At 43.9% G+C, this 24,155-nt stretch overlaps 1 protein-coding gene across 4 annotated transcripts in view; it reads left to right on the plus strand.

The window, feature by feature from the left end:
• The window catches only part of SLC14A1 (solute carrier family 14 member 1 (Kidd blood group)), a 152,255-nt gene extending 137,405 nt beyond the window's left edge, over positions 1–14,850 (plus strand). For all 4 annotated transcript variants that reach the window (XM_078674741.1, XM_078674739.1, XM_078674740.1 and 1 more), the window contains exons 7-9: positions 6,597–6,731; positions 11,358–11,407; positions 13,430–14,850. In XM_078674741.1, the coding sequence (XP_078530867.1) occupies positions 6,597–6,731; positions 11,358–11,407; positions 13,430–13,615 (371 nt within the window). In that variant the 3' untranslated portion in view covers positions 13,616–14,850. The remainder of the gene's footprint in view (positions 1–6,596; positions 6,732–11,357; positions 11,408–13,429) is intronic.
• The last annotated feature ends 9,305 nt before the right edge of the window (positions 14,851–24,155 follow it).

Here is a 24,155-nt window from a genome sequence, read left to right on the forward strand (position 1 = left end):
AAATGGTTACATTCACCGTGTTGTTCAGTTTTGTTTCAAGGATTTGGATTTTAACAGTGAGTTCGTCTGTTAGTCTAGATGCTGTCTTTATTATTAGGACTTGAGCAAATTCTTTTTGAAAAGGACTGGACATACAAAACCCCTAGACACTTCGTTATGGAATGTTGCCGCATGGCTTTGACAGAGAATCATTTTCTATACAAAGAGACACTATACTTACAATGCCATGGGACCTCGATGGGCAGTACATTTGCCCCGAGTGTGGCTGGGTTATATGTAAGCACCTTTGAGGGCACTCATATACACACAGAAACCAACCCCTATATTCGTCATATACTGCTTTGGAAGCGGTATATTGACGACATCCTGCTAATCTGGGCGGGCAACGAGGAAGATCTAAAAGATTTCCACGCATGGCTGAACACAAAAGACAACTGCCTGAAGTTTACTTACAGTGCAGATAGAAGAAGCTTAGACTTCCTGGATATTACAATATATGCAGAAGACGGGCATCTACAAACACGCACTTTCTTCAAAGAAACAGCTAAGAACAGTCTCCTCTCTTTCAAGAGCTTCCATCCCCGCCCTTTGAGGGAAAATCTTCCCTACAGTCAGTTCCTCAGGCTGCGGAGGAACTGCAGCAAGAACACCGAGTACCGGGCACAAGCACAAGACCTTTGCACCAAACTCCAACATCGAGACTACCCAAGACGAGTGGTAAATAAATGTAAAAAAAGAGCCCAACACCAAAACAGAGAAGGCCTTTTGGAAACCTTTACAAAAACAGAACCTGAAGATCTCACTACCTGTGTCACCACCTTCAGTCCGGTAACTGACAAAGTCAAAAAAATTGTGAATAAGAATTGGAGGATCCTCACATCTGGCGCACTTTCTTGGCCCAAACCGAGATTTGCGAACAGGCGATGTAGGAACCTAAAAGACATCCTGGTGCACACGAGACCACCTGTAACTAAACTAGGACAACAAACCAATTTATGGGGGAATCCCCCCATTACTGGACACTATCCCTGTGGCTCTTGTTCAGTTTGTAAATTGACTCAACCAACTAAAGAGTTACAACTACTTCCAAATCTCAAATGGAGAATGCTCAAGCATACCAACTGTAACACAAGCCATGTAGTTTACATGATCACCTGCCCCTGCCAACTGCACTACATTGGCATGACCTGCAGGAAAGCCAAACAAAGGATCGTTGAGCACAGGAGCAACGTCAAATGTAAAAAAATCACAACCAAGATGGCCAGTCATTTTCTGGAGAAAAACCACACAGTGGATGACCTTAATTGGGTCATCCTTGAAACTCTGGACATAAAGGACAGCAACGCAGAGAGAATCCTCTTTGAAAAAGAGCAACGTTGGGTCCACCGTCTGGGGACCGATATAAGGGGGCTGAATGACAATATTCCGTGGCTGAGCGTGTTGAAATAAGACTGTTTTCCATAAACATCAGCAGAACTCATAGATTCCCTATAGGCTTCACCTTAGAATGAGGCGAATTCCAAAAGACCTAACAAAAGATATCCCCAAGTTGCATTGTGAGAAGCACCAGGGATTAACTTAGTGCCTAATGTCAATAAACTGCTTGCCATCGAACTTACAAATTACATTGCAAGACATCGCAACTGATTACCATAATTTGGATAATTCTAAATTTCAATCCGATCCCTTTTTATTTTTTTTTTATTTTTATCTTTAACATTATCCTTACTCTTGGAATATCTACTGCGCTTCTAAATGAAGCACCAATATTATCTCTTCAGGAATACGATTCCCCACATTCTCAACTTCATAACAGTGTAAACACGAAGGACTGCTCAGTCCTCTTTCTGTTGCCATGAATGGAAACCTAAAAATACCGACCCGGAAGCCCAGTCCTGTTACTTCCGGGTCGCAAGAGGCAGCAGCAGCGCAACGCGAAGCGCGAGGACAGGAGCGTTAGGTACCGCCACGAGACCCTTCTGCAACAAAACCGCAAGTATACAGAGAACCGCCTCACGCTAATACGCAGTTATTCCTTCTATCTAGCCCCCTCGAAGCCCTTGTCACACCCGAAGGAGGTGTAACTAATGTACATTTCAGGTATGATTTTGACGCACAGAGCACATCGGTATGAAAGATTTTCACTACGCTGGGCAACCATTATCATGCTCAAGACAGTAGAAACTGCACATATTTATGAACGAGTTTTGCATGTCACGTGATAAACGATTGCCACATATTTGACTCACCACGATAGTCATCTGAGTGGTGGGGTATTATCTGAACCCTACACATTTGCATATAAGTATGATTCTTCATCTATGAACCACTTTTTGCATGAAATAGCCTGTTGCAGAAAGAGAGAGTTGACACTGCCAATTACTGGGGGTTATGAAGTATTGCCATTTTAAGTTGCTACAATCAGTATTGTCTAGTAGTGAATTCACTACATTATGTGTCTCCCTTACCCTTGTTTTCCCTTTGTGTATGTCTTTTATTATGTTTGAACTATAGGTACATCGTGACCTCGAGAAAAAGAAACAGGTTGAAAATTTCCCTTTTCTACACACCTGCTTGCTATAAATATAGTAATCTAGTATCACTTTCACCTTTCACCACGGGTCCTGAAGAAAGCCCTAAAGTCCGATTCACGGCATAGAGGGCTGAAACATGTTGGCCATTTTAAATCATTTTGAATGCTAGTGCGTCCTGAGAACTTAATATTTTCAATAGAGCGCACGCCACTGGAGCATTCCCCTAATGGGATCCACCCGAACCCAGACCTAATAAAATTCCTATAACTGGGTCTCCGGGGGATTTTTACTTTCCCACACTCCCTCCACATCACTGGGTCACTACTATTTTTACCGAGGGTAAGATCCTCCTGGTGGAGGCTGCATACCGAAAACAAACCCGATGATTATGCACACACGTGTCTGAAGAGCGGAGAATCAAGATATACCGCTTACCACGCTACCCCACACGTGCATGAGGGTTTTATTTGGAGACACCGTTGTTCGATCTCCTGCATACCCTGGTTCACGCAGGACAAGTGATCCCTCCCTTCTGATTATTTGCAAAGGCCAAGTACTCCACCCGAATCTGAAATCTCTCAGATTATCGACATGGCTCCTGAGTACCGAGAGTTCTGCCACCTGAACATCCCGCAGGAGTGCAAGGAAGTCCTAGCTAAGGCAAGAGCAGTTAGCACAAACAAAACTTATTCCTTGAAATGGAAACGCTTTTGTGTTTGGTGTAAGGACAACAATCTCCATCCTTTCAAGATCACTCCAGAGCAGTTACTGCCATATTTACTACATCTGGCACAATCAGGACTTGCACATGCCTCTATTAGAGTTCATCTGGCAGCAATCTCCCGCTTTACAAGAACTTCAAAAGGACCTTCCCTATGGTCCAACAGATTAATAAAGCAATTCCTTAAAGGGCTCTATAGATCATTTCCAAGGCCAAGACGAGTTCCACCAACATGGCACCTTAATGTGGTACTCAACCAATTAATGAAACACCCATTTGAGCCCATCCATAGGGCTGATATCAAGTGCATTTCATGGAAAACAGCACTTCTTTTGGCTTTAACATCAGCGAGAAGGGTCAGTGAGTTACAAGCTCTTTCAATACAAGATCCTTTCATGCAGTTCAGAGAGGACAGAGTGATTTTAAGAACTAATCCTCGCTTCATTCCTAAAGTCCCCTCGGTCTTCCATTTAAATGAACCACTTGTACTTCGCTCATTCTTCCCAAACCCCAGTACTGTAGCTGAAAGATCCCTTCACTCTTTGGACCTAAAAAGATGTCTAAAATTTTACCAAAACAAAACATTTCAGAAAAACAAATCAGCTTTTCATCACCTTCAGCAGACCTAGAAAAGGCATGCCACTCTCCAAACAAAGCATTTCACAATGGATATCAGTGGCAATTGCCTTTTGCCATGACAAAGCCGGACGTCCATTACATTCCAAAGTCCGAGCGCATTCCACAAGGGCCGTGTCCACATCGGCGGCACTATTCGCTGGAGTACCGATTCTGGACATCTGCAGGGCTGCGACCTGGAAATCGCCGCATACATTTACCAGGCACTACTGCCTGGCTACGGAACTGATGCAGGATGCAGCTGTGGGCTGGGCTGTACTTCGCCATCTATTCCAGTAAGATGAGCCTTCCTCCTTCCCACCTTCCTGCAATGGTATGCACATTTATTTACTTTATTATTTGTATTGCTGATGGTTACTAGTCGCATGATATGTATTATCTCAGACTATTGGTTATGTTCCATCGCCAATGTGCATAATGTATTGCTTGCTACTCTGATTCAGGCATGTGAATCTATGAAAGACACCCATAATACTGGATAAGAAATGCGTTACTTACCTCTAACTGCAGTTATCCAGTATTGGTGTCTTTCATAGATTCACATGCAACCCTCCCGCCTCCCCAGGAAGGTCTCATCTCTCACTCTATACCATATGTTACGTCTACCTAGCTTGGTGCGTACGAAAATCTGAGAGACTGAGGCTCCTGGCAGGAAGGTTCTAGAGGGAGGCGGTAGCTGATTGGCTACCTTCAGGATTTTAGTCCTTTTTACATAAGGACATAGGCTACTAAGGCAAGGCCCTTAGGCCTACTTTTCTCTATGTCTATAGGACATTACTTTTCTATGTACCGGGGGCTCCCATCTCGACGACGGGGAATGATTCAGGCATGTGAATCTATGAAAGACACCAATACTAGATAACTGCAGTTACAGGTAAGTAACGCATTTCTTCTGGACCTTAGGGGAGTGTATTTCTTATGTTATTCATTTGTAACTTGAGACAGTTCTTATGAACAATTGATAAAACCCAATATTCTCCTTTAATTTCCTATATGTCATCAACAGACAAGATAAATAATGCTGGAAACCAATTATGTAAACCCAATTGTGGAATTGAAGAATCTCTTCTGAGAGCAGCATGGATTCACTTATGCTCTTAAACCTAAGAATGAAAACAAAATGAGTGTTTGCTAAATACTCTATAATGAATCTTTAGAGAACTCGGCGATGGAACCAAAGCCTTTGTAAATGCTGTACCCAGGTCTGTTTTTCTTCCATGACGCCGGAATTCAAGAGAAGGCCCTGGCCTGGACTACATCCTTCCTCTCCAGCAGAACCCAGAGCGCCCGCCTCCCACCCTTCCGCTCAAAATCCACAGAGATCATCTGTGGCGTCCCACAGGGATCCTCCCTTAGCCTGACGCTTTGCAACATCTACATGGCACCTCTCGCCCATGTCCCACGACAACACAACCTCAACATCATCTCCTACGCCGATGACACCCAGCTGATCATATCCCTCACCAAAGACCCTTCACCACCAAAGCCAACCTCCACAGAGGAATGAAGGCCGTCGCCCACTGGATGAAGGACAGAAGACTGAAGCGGAATTCAGACAAGACCCACCCCATCAACCTGGGACGACTCCTGGTGGCCCACATCGCAAGGCACAGCCCCGGAACCCACGGACCACGCACGCAACCTGGGGTTCATCCTAGACTCCACCCTCTCCATGACCAAACAAGTCCACGCTGTCTCCACGACCTGCTTCAACACCCTCCTCATGCTCCACAGGATCTTCAAATGGATCCCTCTTGACACGAGGAAAACCGTCACTCAGGCCCTCATCACCAGCAGACTCGACTACGGGAACGCCCTCTACTCAGGAACAACAATCAAGCTCCTGAGACGACTACAACGAATCCAGAACGCCTCGGCACTACTAATCCTCGATGTCCCCCGACTCAGCCACATCACACTCCTCCTGAGAGGCCTGCACTGGCTCCCCGTCAACAAGAGAATCACTTTCAAACTCCTCACCCACGCACACAAAGCGTTACACAACACCAGACCAACATACCTCAACAACCGACTCGGCTTCCACATCCCCACCCCCACCCGCAACCTACGCTCTGCCACACTCGCCCTCGCCACAGTTCCCCGTATCCGGAAAACCACCGCCCGGCAGGAGATTCTTCTCCTACCTCGCCGCCAAGACCTGGAACGCTCTCCCCACCAGCCTACGACAGACCCTCGACCTGCTGGCCTTCAGAAGACTTCTCAAGACCTGGCTCTTCTATCAGCAGCAGCCCCTCCCCCCAGCGCCTTGAGACCCTCACGGGTATGTAGCACGCTCTGCAAATGCTCTGATTGATTGATTTTTCCAATCCAAAGGCGTGGAAACAACTAAACGTGCACCTCCAGACTGATCGTAACCGAAAATTCTGAATCCTTTCAAAAGTCAAATGTTTAATTGCCTTGGACTAATTCCTGGCTTTCATGGCAGTATCAGTTTGCTAGCCACAAAAGATCTATTGGACACTTGTACAGTGCACGCCTTCTCTTAATTTACCAGCATAAAATGTTGCTTTCGAGAATTACTTATATTGGTGTATCAGGCAAGTAACTTTCTGTAAGTGTACCTGCAGAGCTCGACATGTTCTAAGATTTTAATGGGCCAACTATGCACAGTTACTGCTTGGTGCTTTCAGTGACATGAAATTTTGAGGACTTTGTTTGATTTGAGCTACCTTCTTTCTTTTCAGGTTTAAGTCTCGCAGCTCCTTTCAAGAATCTATACTCTGGCTTGTGGGGCTACAATCCTGTCCTGGCATGCATTGCAGTTGGAGGAATGTTTTATGCTCTTACCTGGCAGACTCATTTGCTGGCAGTTCTCTGTGGTATGTGGCATTTTAGTAATAATGTTCTGATTTAGCCTTGAGGCTTTAAAGTCTAGTGCTTGTTGCCCAAAGTTGGAGTGCAGGGATATTTTGAGTAGGGATCTTTAACCAGAGTTGGATGAGTGGAGGACATCAGCAATCTATGTACATTTTATTGGGCCTCATCAGTGAAGTGCAACTTGTATTCTTAGGTGAACAAGCATTGCCTTGAGCATTTTCATACCATAATTCTAGGCTTTGGGCCTGTATTTTTTCCTTTTAGGGTTTGCAGATCTAAATCTGTAAGAAATATCTATCCCAAACAACGGGATAGCTTCCATGATCAGTAACTCCCTAAATTTCTTTTGGTGGTTAACACCACCCACCCCTCCATTATTTTATTTTCCATGCCTTTTCTTATAAATTACAATTCATAAGATGGGAAGTATCATGCTTTTAAACATCAGTTCTGTGTTGGATAAATGTTTCTAGAAAAGGTACTTTTGTATAAAGCACTAGAATTATCATCTCATCTTGGAGATCAACTTCCAGAGATCTATTTGAGTTCAAGTAAGTAGTAATGGTAAAGATTGTGGCAGTGGATTTTGAAATTGGTGGGGTGTAAATTACTGCCTACATTGTTCACAAACAATAGTGCAGTGAGAACTTTTCACCCCTATAAAGAGGGTTCCTAAACCCTGTGACATTTTGTGAAGTAGAAAATATGGCCATTCCAGACATTAGATAGTATATTTGCAAGGGAATTGCCTAAACGGGTCTCTGCCTTACAATACTGAAAAGCAACCTGTGCACAATTCCATTATTATATAAAATTTGTATCGCGTGCAGTTACCCAGGGGCATCCCGGCGCAGTGAACACAGGAAAGGAAGGCTATCATTACACACGTAGATGGGAAACGATAGGCAGCACACAGGGCCAGTTCGGCTCTCCATGTTTCTGGGGGCACGCTCAATGCGCCGCCACCGGTTCACCTTCCTGCTCTGTGTTGGCAGGGGTGCCCTTGACACGGGCTATGCTCTTCCCCCTTATCCAACCACAAGGCGGCAGCACATGCGGGTCCAAAATGCTCATCGCCAATGTAAAGTGTTGGGGCCCTAGGACCCAACACGCTTATAAGAATGACACAGACACAGTTACATTGTCACAAGAACTGGCCTAGGGCATGTGCTCCTGGCCCCTTTATTATCAGGGTCACATGTCCTGTGATGCATGTGTTCGAAGGGTGTGGGGTGGAGTGTAAGCCAGCCCTCGGGCAGTGGCTGGCACAGCTAACACTAGACCAGTGACCAGCCGGTCACTACATCGCTCCCAAACTTTATTAAAACTGGAACAACAAAGTCCAACCTAGGGAGAGAATAAATCTGAAAACTCCACTGAGTACATTCAGCTGCTTTCAGAACAGGACAGTGGTAGAACGGCAGCTAGGATCATTCGTTCTACTTGGCACAGTTCAGTGGTGCTCTTCATATCATGTCCCCCCTGGACTCAGTGTGGAAGTTTACAGCCAAACTCTATATGCACAGTTTACTGTGACTGTACAGGTGGAGTGATCGTGAATCCGGCAGATGTTACGTTTTCACCAATACGTCCTGGCTCCATCAACATCAATCCTCTGATGATGGATGACATCCTGGTTGTTGTTGCAGAGTCTTCTGCAGAGGTAGCAGTGCTTCCAGCTGCAGGATGCTGGAGTAATTAGAGACCTCCTTCCCTCGCCAGGATGCCCCTCTCATGGTTATTCCCCTCTCATGGGATGCAACTGATGTCCTCTTCACCAGGCTTCCACTGGACTGGGTGCACTTCGCCGTGTCACTCCAATGCCACAGAGGAAGCACTAGAGTCCCACCTACAAGTCCCTCATTTTGCCTGGAGGGTAGTTTTTTCCGGATCAGATTACTCCGATCATCCAGACTCTAGTGCATCGGTGTTGACAGGATATTCTTTGAAGACATCGGCTTGCGGCAAGGTCTTTGTGATTCCTGTGACCTGCAGGGGAGCTGCTGTAGACACTTTTCTCTTTTGTTGGGATCCCGCTCTCACCAGTAATCCCTAAGGCCCTTGCCCCTGAATCACCATGGTCTGGTGTGGAGTGGTAAGATCCTCTTCTCAACCCCGCGTCCTAAGTCACTCAGGACGTCCAACGGTTTGCTTGGTGTAACCAGGCACCCACACATGGACAGTTCGCCCTTCCTAGTTTCTGGGGGCACGCTCTATACGCTGCCACCGGCTCACCTTCCACCTCTGTGTTGGCAGGTGTGCAATCGACACAGGCTGTGATTTCCCCCCCCCCCCCCCCCTTATATACCCACAAGGTGGCATCACACATGGGTCCAACCTGCTCGTCACCAATGTAAAGGGTTGGGGCCCTGGACCCCGAAGCACTCATAAGAGATGAGACAGAAAAATTGTCACTAGAACTGGCCTAGACCAGAGTGGCCTAGGGCATGTGCGCCTGGCCCCTTTATTATCAAGGTCACATGTCCAGTGACTCCCGTGTTGGATGGGTGTAGGGTGGAGTGTAAGCTAACCCTTGGGGAGTGGCTGGCCCAGCAAACTCTGGACCAGTGACCAGTCGGTCACTACACAATCAAGTCAGCTGTTGTGCAACCTTCCTCAAACATACAAGCAGCAGGGGTGAAAAGGAAGCAGTAACGCATGCTTCTGCATAATACATAGAACTGTTGCTGCTAGGGCACCAGGACAGCAAGCTGACAATGCCCATAGACAACGTGCCTCATAGGAAGAGCATGCACGTGATACAGCAAATACAATATTATTTTCAAGGGGCACTAACTAATTTTCAGCAAAATATAATCCTAGTGTCCATTTTTTTTTCCCCCCAGAGCCCTTCATTGCTTTTTTGTTAAGTCCCTAGTCCATTGCCTGCGGGCCTCAAACCTTGAGCCCATACTTAGATCAAAAGCACTTAATTTGAGTTGGTGGCTGCAGGTGGGGTCCACTAGCACTTGCTTTTCTTTGATACTTTTTGATTAAGAGCAAGAGAAAACTAAACACAATGGTGGGGAGAAGAAGGAATTACAAATAGAAAAGCGATGACAAAGTGAAAGCAGGGATGACAATCTGCAAGAATTAAATAAAGAGCCAGGGAGTGTATGGTGTGGTAGAAAGAGGTGTTGAGTGTATTGAAGTCACTGCCTTGGCATTCAGCAACCCTGACATCCGGGCCGGACTGGCCATAGAGGGCACGGGGCGTTTCCCCGGTAGGCCGCTAGGGTGGGGCCGGTTTTGGGCCCTCAGGGGGCCATTTTTGTTACTGGGGTGGGCAATTTAGGCCCCCTGTAACAAAATCGGTCAAAACCGGCACTCGCAAACTGCTCAGCTGCACTCCCCCCTCACCCCAGGTTTGTCAAACCTCTTATGAGCTCTGAAAAATACACATTTTTGTCTCAAATACAGACTTTCATAAAATTCTGGTACACACAGGAGAGCTACTTACAGGTTGTTGGAGAACTACCAGTAGCTCACAAGCTGCTAGTTGGTAAAGCCTGGTTTAGAGAGCCTTGCTGCCCCTGCCCCACACTCTATGATATAAGGGCAGGATCAGAAATTAGCAGCCCCTCCTGCTTCTAGTTGTGTAACCCAGTGCCTGAAGCTAGACTGAAATGTGCAGTAGGCCACGGCATCCTCCTTTGGACACAGGGGGCATGTTGAAGCTCTGAACATGCGCAATGCCATCCTTCTGTCATACGTAAAATACAAAATATAAATACATTTTTAAATAGCATTGGCATAGCCAATAGACCCGACTGTTTCTTTTTTTAAGTTGTACGTGAATGTGAAGCATTACAAGTGATTAGCATGGGATTTAATATGTAAGCGTGTGGAATTGAATATGTAATTGTGTGGAAGCAAATAACTGAAGAATACTATTGGTGTAGGTTAAAAGGTCAGGTGACAGTCTCACTGTCAAGACAGATCTAAAAATCCATGTAGGTTGAATGCCCTCCTCCCATCTGTGCTGCTGTCAGAGAAACCCAACATAAGTGTTCTAAGACACTTTAATTGCATTACAGTGTCATTTGGCTGGCCCTGAAAGTTCAAGTTCGGGGACCTGGCTAAACAAAATTATCACTGTTTTGTGGAAGTCAAGCTCTCTTGTAAACTCACTTCTGCCCAATCAAAGCATGTACTCTCCTGACTCTAAACATGTGGGGAGAGCCAAAGTCCCTCTCTAGCAATCTGATTTAATTAAAATTACTCGCATGAGTTTGAAATATTACTATGCAACTTGTGATCTCATAAGGACCACCTTAACGTATGTAAAATGTGGTGCAAATAAGTTGCAGATTTACATGTTGACATAAGCATACTTTTAACATGCGTATTGTATATGCTAGTGCTCCATGTGTGTGGACTGTGCTAGAGTATATGGGCTGCCTTTCGTCTGTATTTTTTTGGTAAAATACATTTTAAGAACATAATGCTTCTATTTTTAACATTCTGTTTGTTGTCATGCTCTTCTTTCATTAGAGGGCAAGTGGCATTGCCATGAACATGTTTATCCACTAAAATGATCAATTGCAAACACACATTAATGACTTGAGTTTATGGTTTGCTATAGCAATATTAAGTTACTAACCTCATTTTCTTATTGGCTTTAACAGCGTTATATTGTGCTTACCTTGGAGCAGCTCTCGCCAATATGATGGCAGTGGTGAGTTTTTTACGGTTATGGTCAAAATGGTTCTGTGAACATCCTCCCGCTTGTAAATTCATTACGTGAATGTTTATACTCTTTCCAGTGATTGAGAGTGGGCTACGATGTTAAAAAAAAGCCTATTTTCAATTGCAATACTTTGGGAGAGTGATGTTTTAGAGGCAGGGTGTCTAACGTTGGTCCTGGAAATCGAAATCCATCATCCTTTCTCCGGAATCAGTCTTAAAAGATCGAGTTTAAAAATCCATTTTAATATTGCTACTGTTAAATCCACCATTCTGCTTAGGCGTGGCATGCTGACAAATCAGCTTTAGGTCTGATGTGCACACTACTTCATTTGAACAGAGGAAATACAGTTTACTAGATCACCTCGGGCTGCCACTAGAGGTTGCTTTATGTTCTACTGGGGACGTAATCGAGTCCATGGTAGCCCATCTCCATGACTATGCAAACAAATTAAAGTTTGGTTAATCATCCAAGAGCTTTGTCTTGTTATAGCAATTTTGTTGTTGTAACTTCTTAAACTTATTTTGCTCCTTCTGCATGAACAAAATATCATTAAAATGGATGATTGACATTATTAGAAAATGGCCCTCCCTGAAGGGTAACCCCAAAGTTGTTTCCTACACCCTACTCTTTTTGCTGTATTGTTTTTGTTGGGCTTAGGACTATGTGCACTTTCCTAGTGCTAAAGTGCATGTTCTTCTTCCCTAAACATGTGTGCAATTGGTGTATATCTGATTGGCCTACTTAATTTACTTGTAAGTCCCTGGTAAGGTGATATACCGTATACCCATGACCTGTAAGTTAAATGCTACTAATGGGCTGCAGCACTGATTCTACCACAAACAGAAGTAGCCTTCTATATCTGTCTCAGTCCTGCCGTTGCAGTGCCTGTGTGTGAAGTTTACTGTCACTTCGACTTGACATTTAGCACTACTTGCCAAACCTTAAACTCCCCTTTGATTACATATGTCACCCCTAAGGTAGGCCCTAGGTAGCCCTAAGGAGAGGGTGCTATGTAAGAAAAAGGTAGAACATGTACTTTTATCTTTGCATGTCGTGGTAGTGGCAAACAGCCTATTTTGTTTTTCCCTACTGTGAAACAACTCCTCGCATTGGTTAACACTGGAAATTCCATAAAGCACTTTAAAGCTGTAATTCCTGATCAAAGCAGAGTAGCTTTTTCATGTTTCATATGTTCGAAAGGGTATTGATAAATCCTCCTAACTTGTAAAGTTGAATTTAACTTTACTGTTTTATAAATGCCACTTTTAGAAAGTGGACTTTTCTCTGTGCTTACTGCTCTGCGTGCCTTGCAGCCTGTCTCCAATACACGTCTGGACTGGTTGACAGCTACATTCTGTACATTTCCTCTAGACCACCAAAACACAGAAGGCTAGGTGTGTCGGAGTACCTATCTGCATTCTGGTGGCCTTGCCTGGGCAGGATGGAAGGGAGGCATTAACACTTTACTTGAATAGGCTGTGTCTTATTTCCACACAAGACAGAATACCCCCACAGACAGCCTGGCAGACGGAACTTAAAAGGGTTCTTTGAGCATTTCAGAATAGCTTTGAAGTATTCTCCGGAATGACCTGCTTGTTTCAATTCCAATTGTCTGATACATAATCAGCCGGTCTGATTTGAAACTGATGATGGGGGTCGGAAATCCTCCGACCAAAGGTCCGAGTCTTGCCGACCTTCATCGTAATCGCCCCTGTGTGTGTGTAATACTTTACATATTGCCTCTTTAGATGAGTCGGACTGCTCTGTGCCAAGCAACCAGAGGGTGAGCACAGGCTATCTTTTAGTATGTACTTGGCTTACCCTGACTAGAGTAGTGATTACTGCCTGGACTGAGTGCATACCTCAGCCAACCAGAAATTCCAGTTCTAACACACATAAATTAGTTTTTTTCTGTAAAGTCGAATTTGTAGGTGGATTTATGTAACATCATTTGTAACTACTCATAGAAGTTACTTCGTAAATAATTGTACTAAATTTTATTTCTTTTAGGTTGGGTTGGCTTCTTGCACCTGGCCATTCTGCCTATCTGCACTTACCTTCCTGTTACTTACTACAAACAACTCTGATATTTACAAGTTGCCCCTCAGCAAGGTCTCTTACCCGGAAGCAAATCGGCATTATTACTTAATGATGAGGAAAAAAGAAAAGAAAGAGAAAGATATGAGCAACTTGTGAAAGTAAAACGTCTTTGCGGTGTCATGGAGCAACTTTTGGATTGTGAATTAATGTGAAATTAACATGATCTATTGAAGCGCCTTATTTATCAGCAATAACCTATTTCATCATTACGCTGGGTGTTCTATATTTCTGCATTTTAAAATGATCAATAGTTATTCTTCCTTCCAATAATCATTGGTTTCTGTGTTGTTCCACAAATTCCACAGCTGTATGAACAGTCAGTCTCTGACTCTGGCACTTAATTGGCTTTTCTGCACTTGACTATAATGTATAATATGCCCTAATTTTGTCTTTTCCAGGCAACTTTTGTTTTAACAGTCTGAAGAGTAATTGATGTTTCTCAAAAAATCCTCTTTCCACTTGTGTATATAATTATTTTAAATAATTTTCCCAAATAACTGCTCTTTGGCCTTGATTGAAGGAGATCAAGGTCTTAAATTTAATGTGATCTCCATCCAGTATTATAGCTCATTAAATTAAAAGGATCTTATAAAGGTCTTAAACCTTCCACAGTATCCTGTGAGCTAACATGTAACTTGTCACGTGGTGCATTTCACATTTCTCTTTTGTTGGTGCTGACTGGCTGAGTTATATTCACTCTGGTTGGTATCCTCCTTTCATTTCTAAATTTTGAAGTTCATACTGTGGCTGTGTGAAGACTACATACATCTCTAAACGAAACATACTGTACTACCACTCGGCCCCTCAGACTCTTTATTGATCATTGTATATCTTCTGTTGCATATTGTCAACGTCTTCCAGAGGCAACACATTCCTAACTCTGGTGTCTCCTCATTCCTGTAGGGAATTACCCATCACATGAACTCGCTCCTAACTGTAGATGTTCATGTCTTCTCAACATGCACCCACAGGATTGCCCATGTTGGGCTGCATTATTGTATCTGACTCCTAAAGTTAAGACTGACTAATAATTCCTGAATGCTCAATTCTTTTCTAAACTTAACCTTTGTGGACAATTGACTTGCACCCCTATTTAGTAATGTACTTTGCTTGCCAATATATTGTTACAGTAGACGTGCGTTATTTAACCTATAAAAGAACATGTCTATGTAAAATGTTACATATGTCTGTGAAACTTATTTATTTACTATGCTTCATTTTTATGTGTTTTTGTAACTATATGTAGTGTTTTATTAGAGGTTAATAATATGATTTTGCAAGATTGTCAAAACGAGTTTGCATTTTACATAAAATAAACCCGAAGTCTTAAATTTGTTTTGTGTATTTGTCTTGTTAACATTACACAGCAGGGCGAGTCTGTGCTCCAGAGTCGGCCAATAGTTGACCCGTTGATTATCTTTTATCGTGTCGAAGCACTTTGTCACTTTGGCTTCCTTCTCTGACTATGCTACATGCCAGGATGCACTTTGACCTGATGTGTGTTGTATCAAACCCAGTGCTTTAAATGGGCCGGTACTCACCGGTACTGAGTACCGGCACTTTCCATATTTATCGAGCTGAGTACCGGCACTTATCCGCTGCTAAGGAGAGTACCGGTACTCATGAAATCTAAGCTCATTGCTGCTGGTGCTGCTGAGCTCGAGGCTGTCAGAGTGGACCCTATCTGTACGGCACTGTGACAGCCAAAGCGCCTCTCTGACCCTTAGCTGAGCCACTACTGAACCATTCAGCAGCAGCTCATTTGCATTATGCAAGGGATGTCCGGGTGTTCGGAATGTCACCGTCCTGCTGTGTGTGACAGCGTGGGTCCCATACAGGCCCTGCTCTGTCAATCACATTTGCACTGTAGCTGCTCAGTAACTCAGGAATAATCCAAAGTGATCCTTTTGTGTGAGTATTTGTCTACTTGTGTGTGCGTGCATGTGTGTATGTTTGGGTTCGAGAGAGAAACCAGATCAGAGAGATAGGGAATCTGAACACTCAGGGGATATTTGAAAAGAAATTTGTGAAATCCTTGTTTCTGTTTGTTTGTGTGTGCACTCTAAAAGATATAGGGATTTCACTTAAGGCAAGCAAGTAAGAAGAGTATGACCTTAAGATGCTGCAAATATTACAAAACAAAGAAACATTAACGTTTCGTGTTTGCCCTTCATTTTATACACGGAGTTAACACGTTTTGTTTATATTGTTTGTTATGTCCAGCAACTGGTGTAAAACTCAGTTCAAAATACTCATTATTAATAATGCTGCGCTAGACTCTCTTTCGTTCTGGGGCACACTGATTTTTAGCCTGCAAGTGCTTAGAGTACTGTAGATGGCTTAGCTGCACTCAGAGTTTAGAAACTCCTTCCATTATGATTTAGGGCTTGCTCCCAGCAAGTCTTACCGCCAACCTTTATTAGCATATGTAGCTGGTAATCTGCACACATGGAATGTTTGAGACCACTATCAAGGGCAGTTCCAGGTCAAAATAAATGCTCAATAGAAGTGTCTTCATATCTTCATGTCTCGCCCCGCCTCTAACCCCGCCCACTAGCCACACCCCTAGCCCAATTTAATGAGTACCAGCACTTATATTTTTCCATTTAAAGCACTGATCAAACCACAACCATTAATCCAATTGTATTCTAGAAAATGACCCTTTGAGCCCTGCCAATCCCTCACTCAACTTGTGCTTCAGGTCTGCTGCTTTGCTGGCTCCTCTCAACCTAGCCACGGAGTCTTTTCCAGGCTGGTCTGGTGCCCCTGTGCATGCTGTTAGAGTTGGGCTGCTATTAAGTTTGGTATGTGTAAGAAATCGGGTTATTGGTGGGGGTGAAAGCCCAACTCTGGCAACCACTATAATGCCCGTCAGGGTGAACCACAAAAGTCACTAAATCTGTGCTTAATCCTCTGGAAGCTTGGCAAAAAGCAGTCCGGCTTTACTTGGAGGCAAAGTTTAAAGGATTTATGTAGCACACCAATAGTGAAAACACAACTAAAGAAAAATCCCAACTCAACTTAAAGAAATTGATATTTTAATAAATAAATACCAGACCATCAAAAATCAATTAAGTAGAACGGAGTTCATTAAAAAAAATGTAAATATAAATTGTTCCAGTCCAGCACAACAAGATACTCTCAGGTGCTTCTTGGCACAAAGTCACAAGTTCAGGCCGACCGCGATGTAGAACAGGCTGGGCACATAACCAAATTTGGTCTGTTGGGAGTTGTGCCTCATGTCCTTGGTGCAAGGCCTGCGTGGTGCTGTTTTGCCGGGCTTCAAGTCACTCTATCTGTTCCAATGAAGCTTACAGCTGTGCAGAGATGCTTCTCAGGGCTTTGCGTCTGATTTGATGGAACCTTCAGTTAGGTAAGTAGGAGTTCTCTCTGATGCCAGCCAAGCGTACTGGACTTGGCTGAGTGAAGGGGATGACCTCTTGGGGATCAGGGTTTCACTCCAGCAAATGCTAGCAGGGCTCAGGCAGGTTCAGTTGAGTAGGTAAGCTGGAAAGTTGCAAGGAGGCCTCTGGCACAGTGTCTCTGTAGGTTAGACAGGAAGTCAGCCAACTGACCTTGAAGTTGCTCAGGGTGAAGAGAGCAGGTCCAGCTTTCCTTCTGAGAAAACAAGGTAGTCCTCTGGTAGTAGTAGTGCTGTCCTTCTCTTGTAATGTCCACAGGTCCAGGAATGGCTTAAGAGGCCCAATACGTGTACCAGCCTCTGTGTGTGGGGTGAGTACTCTGTTATACCACCACATCTGGTTCTGCAAGGTTCTTCCCTCTCCCTGTAAGGGCTCCAAGAAGTCTGCATGACAAATGGCTGGTGTCTGGGTCCTTTGGGTGTGCTGGAGGCCAGCCTTTGAAGTGTAAGTGGGGCAAGGCACAGCTCTGCCCCAGGATGGTCCATCTTGGTCACACCTAAGTCCCATTTGTGTCCTTGTCTGGCAGGAATAAAAAAACCTCTACATCAGAGGCAGTCAGTCATGTGATCCAGGAGACTGTCAGAAGGCACAAATGGTTAAAAGGAGCAAATGCCAACTTTGTAAAAGTGGCTTTTCCAGAATTGTGAATTAAAATCCGACTTTACCATTTAATAGGATTTTAAATTATAATTCATTTGAGTCTGACAGGCATATCTTTCTACTCCCAATCCAAAGGCAGCACACATTAAATATAAGAAAGTAACCCCGTCTTAGTCAATGGGAGAGGAAGGCCTTGCAGCAGGGAAAAACAACTTAAAGTTCCACACGTCCTAGCAGTCAAAAACTCCTAAAGACACATATCCAGCTTTTTAAGTACAATGCACCCTACGAGCCTTTAGAGCCTTCCTTAGGGGTGACATGTGTTTTTATAAAAAAAAAATATTTTTATTAAGCACGATGAATAACAAAACTAAATCTCATAAAGAATCTGTTCCATAATGAACATACAACCATCATCACCAGCATTGCTTAACATTATCAGAATTAAATGAATACTACCTTCCCCGTAAATAATAGCAGCAATACCTAGTATATAAGTGCAGATCAGAACTAAATGAAGTAGATTTGCTAGTTCATGTGTTAAAATCAAGCCACAAAAATGTTCAAGAATTCAAATTGCAATAAACAATAGCAGCAACACCTGGTATTAAAGTGCGAAAGTGTAAATCAGAGCTGAATTAAGTGCATTTCCTAGTTCATATATCAATATCAAGCCCCAATAATGATTTAAAAGTTAACAAAAACTGACCGTGCAAAAGTAGTCTATAACCACACTGAAGAGATTACGCATTAACTCAAAGTTTAAATAGCCACAATTCGCAGTTGAGTAGTAATACCGTTTGAGAAAAGTGAACTATAAGACCTCCTGAAAGTGCATTAGTGATGAGCAGTGCAATGAATAACTTTTATTCTTGGTATATGGAAATAACTGCTGAAAAGCCTAGAAACACGGAAACCATTCTCCTTGACCAGTGCTAAAAAAATTCTTTAAAAAAAATGTGCATTTTATCAAGAATTTACACCAGGCTCTAACTCAGAGCAGTCATGGAAAACCCTGGTCTCACATAGATTAATAAATAATGCAGGCTCGTGGTACAAGCTGATACAAACTAAGATGAAGTTAAATACGCCCAAATTGCCTTAAGTCTCTTAAGAACCCCTACCTGCTTGGCGAAGGCCTCTTCAAAAGGTTGGTTCCTGGTCCTTTTACTAAACCAGTGATGGTACGATGGAACCATAGCTGTTTTCCAACACTGCAAGATCCGCAAACGAGCCATCGCGATACCGATCAAAATAAGGTACTGCTTATATTTACACCGGTGGAGTAATTCATGTAATGAGCCAAACAGGGCCAACATTGGTGTCAGGGAGATCCTAGTTTGGGTGCTACGACTAATTGCATGAAATAACTTGCTCCAAAATATCTGTAGCGTGGGGCAGTCAGTGTGTACCCATTTGCCCCTACTGACTGCATTACATCAAAAGCACTGGTCAAGAAGAGCTGGAAACCTCCTATGCAACCAGTGTGGTGTGTAATATGCTATGCATCATAAGAATGCCATTCTTTTAATATTCATAACCCAAACTCATTAAAACTGCCATTTTTTACTATTAAACCATGCAATTAGTTTCCTGGAAAACTTTTTGCAACAGTTCTAGTAGTAGTTTCTTATTGGTGTGCTTGCATAACAAATGGTACCAGTTCCCCACTCCCGATAGCTTGGTTTCATTTATACTATGGACTAATAAGCAAGTTGCCTCATTCATTGACACATAGATATTTTTAAGAAAACTACAAATTTGATTAAATCTAAAACAAAGTGAAGAATTCTGGCTACCAAACTGTTGACTTATAGAATCCCATGAAATCAGATTTGCACCATTGTACAAATCCCCCAATTTCTTGAACACCAAGTCTTTTCATAACTAGATTCTTTTTAGATGGTGCCAACCCACAAATCTCGCAGTCTTGTACTGGGGTACTGTCATGGGAAACTGAAACACACCATGGCTTACAAAATACCTGAATATGTGATGATGGAGCAAGCACTACCTTGTTTTCTTGATAGTTTTGCAGTTCACAATAGGACCGGTAGTCTAATTTCACTTCATTCGATCCAATAAAACAATATTTTAAACTGGGGATGCTGGTACTAATAGAGCTATAGAATCAACTAAAGCAGCCTGATAGTGTGTCTGCAGGTGTTGTAGACCTTTTACTCTGAGACGTTTATTAGACCATACAAAACATCACTTGATGGTATTTATTTCATCAAAATAAGCACTGGAAATTTTAAGAGGGAAGATTGAAAAAAAGAAATAAAAACAAAGGGAGGATAGACATTATAATTAAAGTAACCCTTCCAATTACAGACTTATTTACTATTCGGGCAGGTGGGTGGATGATGCCGGGTTTCACACGCACTTGAGACAGGACGCAATTCTATGTTTGGGATGTACTTGTCAAGTGGCAGCAGCCAAGAGCCTCTGCATTAAGGGCAATTATTTTAGGCTTGAAACAAGTTTGTGACCAATATATACATATAGTGATAACTGGTGTAAGGTATCCCAAAATTCGATTTACTTTTTAAAGCAAAATATGCTGCATTTATATATGCCAGAGGTAGTGGTATCCAAAGAAGAGCCGACTTGTTTCGCCCATACGGCCAGCAGGCCAAGAGCTTTTTCAAGGCTGGTTTTAAAACGGTGGGCATAAAATTATATGAAACAAAAGGTGTAATCACATAGATTCAGGATCCACATGAGGATCCACACATTAATGTTAATATGAAGGGTAAGGTGAGATATTGGAAAAACAAAAGATCAATGACAGAGCTAACCGTGTGAGAGGAGTGGAAAGACAGCAGGGAAAAACACAAAAGTGAAAAAGAAGCAATAAATTATTACCATAAGTGATGAAGTGGAAGAGAGGGGGAAACACAACGTGTATTTGTAAAGCGCACGTTCACTTGAGACATCTTGGCGCTGAATAACAGATGTTTACTGTTACCCAACTCACTGGTACACATTTTATTGACCTCGGATGGACAAAAGGCTGAGTGGGCCTGCTGGGATTCGAACCTGTGACTGTGAGGTCAAACACAGGCCCCTTGCAGTGGATGCATTAGTCCACAGATCCACCAGACCCGTCAAGAGAAATTGTATCCGAAATATGTAGAAAAAACAATGAGGAAATTCTTTTAGTAATCCAAGCCAAAATGTACCATTCTATGCATCTAATAAATCAAATGAAGCATTAAAGATTCATAATCGTCAGAACGAGATGCATACAGTTCATCAGTCATACTGCACTTGTAATTGGCATGAGAGAAGTTGAAGAGCTCAATAATCCTATGTAGCGGCAATATTTCTATAACTATATCTGAGAAGATACAATTCATCACAATCATGACTCGTTACAAACTAAGCAATACAGGGTCAAATAAATTAACATGGAAATTAAAAGGTTCCTCGTAGTCCATAAACGCACACAGTTCATCATAGTAATAGTGTGCTTAGACCAGGCTTGATCACATACTGATATTATCTGAGCTCACCATCATTCTTGTACTGACTTTATCGGTTGAAAAAGGCATGGAAAAAACCAAAATAGTTTTTTTGCCGTAGAGGAGACTTACCAAAGTGTCTTGTAAGTAGTAATATAGTCTGAAGAAGAAACCAGAGCAAAGTAAAGAGTAAGAAAATTGTTATGGTCTTTGCACAATAATTGCAGTAAATAATTATACAGATATGCTGTGCCCTGTGGCTATCTACCCATAGGTTAAATGACGCAAACAGTCAAGGCGTAGTGAGCTTGAGAGAGTTGTGGAGAGTGCAGACACAAAAATAAACGTCAAATGCGGTTCAAGAAAAAAGGAAGTGGCTGAAGTATCCTGCCCGCGTAAGTGCTTTCATTGGAAAATGCATGTAAATGTCCTGAGACTGGTTACGAACTCCTTAAAGATAATATCATTATCAACTGTGAAAATCTTAATGGGGACAGGAAAAACACTGCTCGGGAGGCTCTGCTGTAAGGGCGGTATTTAGTGCCTGATGATGATTTGATTTAAACGTTTCGTGCCTAATACCATTGACCCAAAGTGGGCCTGAAAAGTGTACCTTCGTGTTCTATATCTGTCCGTGATGCAGCAACATAGTGTCAATATCGGTAACTCACCCAACCCGCAAAACATAGCAGTCTCATAATAAAGAAACACAAAAGCCACAGTAATTGTTGGAGAAAACATTGCTACAGGTTTATTTCATACAAAAAATAGGCCAACATGGGCAATTCAAGGGCAGGCAGCAGTGACTCCCCTAAGCTGCCCTGCCCACCTGATAAACCAGCTGCACTGTGGCCAAACCAATCGGTGTTAACCATTTTGGGGAGTCTCCCCGTCCATCACCTCCACTGACTACATCCTACTCGGAGACCTGAACTTCCATGTCGAACAGCCAGGACCCCGACTCCACCGCTCTCCTCGAGAACCTCGCCAATCTGGGACTGAAACAGCCTGTGAGCACCCCCACTCACAGAGCAGGACACACCCTGGACCCCATCTTAGCTGAAGGATCAAACATCTGCTTTAGCCACACCACCCGGCCCTCCTAGACAGACCACCACTGCGTCCATTTCACTTTCAACTCCAGCACCGCACCCAAACCCGCCTCATGCCCGCCTCAACGGAACTGGAGTAAAGTCACAGAGGAACTCCACCCTCCTCCAAATCCCCCACAAGGCCACCACCGACACCAATCCTGCAGCCAGGGAATTCCACCACTGAGTCACCAGCTGCGCCAACAAGCTGGCACCCCTCCGACAGACCGCCAACCAACGCCCTCCCAAGGCTGCCTGGTTCACAACTGAACTCCAAGAAGCCAGACACACCTGCAGATGTCTAAAAAAAACTGGCGGAACTAGAATAGCACGGAAGCCCACAACAACCACAAGATCGCCATAAAGGACTACCACCAGCTTATAAGGGACACCAAAAGAACCTTCCTCATTGAAAAAGACCAACGTATCCAACACAAGGGAACTGTTCAACATCATTCAGCAGTTCGCTAAACCCTCCTGCAAAGCCACCGACATCGCACCCTCACAGGAACTCTGCAACAAACTCCGCTCCTATTTCCACCTGAAGATCATGGCCCTCTCTGACAATTTCAGCGAGCCAACAGAAAACAGCATCACTCTACCCACAACCGCTGATAAGCCTACTGTTAGATCTGGGGGTCTCTAGTTGGCAGAGGTAGGTACCACTGTCCAAATAGGGACCCTTGCTTCTAGTAAGGGCAAGGAGATAACCTTCTGAGATAACCCCTGCTCACCCTCTAGTTAGCTTGGCACGAGCAGTCTAGGCTAACCAGAGGCAATGCGTAAAGTATTTGTACCAACACTCACAGTAACACAGTGAAAACACCACAAACTGACTCCACAACAGTTTAGAAAAATAAAGGTATTTTAATCTAAACTACACAAGACCAAAACGACAAAAATCCAACATACACAGTTCAAGAATATGGTTTCAAAAAGAGTTCTTATGGTTGCGTTAGAATTCTCTACGTTGCGATAGAATTCTCTACTGATGCGTGAAAAGTTCAGTTGTGTCACGTTTACTCACAGTACCTTTTAGTTGCAACAAAGTTCCAAAAGCAGAAGCTGGTGCGGTGGAAAACAAGCGATGCGTTGCTCCTGAGACCCTGGGGAGGCGATGCGACAGCCCCGCTGCAGCAGCGGGCGTGTTGTGACGAATCCGGTCTGTATGGGGAGGAAGGCCACTTGTATGGATTCCGGTGCGTAGGTTCCGTAGGAAGTCTGTTCTCGCAAAGGCACGATGCGACGATCTCGAAGGGGCTGTGACGATCTCCGGGGCGACGATGCGCGGTCCAGCGGGGATCCTCTCTCTCGCAGCTCCTCGATGCGTTGATTCTGCGACGATGCTCGCAGCGACGTGATGCGGTCCGCAAGCAAGCGGTGCGGCGTTCTCACCCAGCGACGACAGGCTCTGTGACGATACTCGCAGCGATGTTCGATTCTCCCGCACCGGTCTGGTGCGTCCCGCAAACGAAAGATGCGATGTCACTGGCAGCGGCGTCAGGCGCTGCGACGATCTCGACCTCCGTAGCGGCAGGAAACTTCTCGCACTGTCGGATGCGCTCCGCAAGAGAGTGATGCGACACTTTTCAGGTTCAAAAAGTCAATCAAGCTTAGTTTCAAGCTTCCCAGCACAGGTACAACCTCCAGAGGCCCCACAACTGGATCAAGCACTCTAGGAGGGACAGAACTCTCTCAGCAGAGTTCAGGGAAGCTGGGGGGTGAATTCCTTTTGTTCCTGGGACTTCAAAACAGGGAGCCAGCTCTTCTCAGGCCCTTGGAGATTCCTTCAAGACAGGGGACACAGCTCAGCAGCAAAATCCTTCCCCTCTCCTTGGCAGCAAAGCAACAGGTCAGTCCAGCAGAGCAACAGCAGGACAATCTTCCTTCTTCATTTTCTGCTTTCTCCTTGGCAGAGGTTCCTTCTTTATTTCCAGGATGATCTAATTTTCTGTTGTCAGGGGTCCTGTACTTATACCCCTAAAGTCTTTGTTCTACCTGTGCATGTGGGCCCTGAGCCCGGTCTGAACCAGTTCTGGGTGTTTCCTGAGTACTT

This window comes from Lissotriton helveticus, chromosome 2_1 (assembly GCF_964261635.1).
Source record: "Lissotriton helveticus chromosome 2_1, aLisHel1.1, whole genome shotgun sequence".
Taxonomy (NCBI): Eukaryota; Metazoa; Chordata; class Amphibia; order Caudata; family Salamandridae; genus Lissotriton; species Lissotriton helveticus.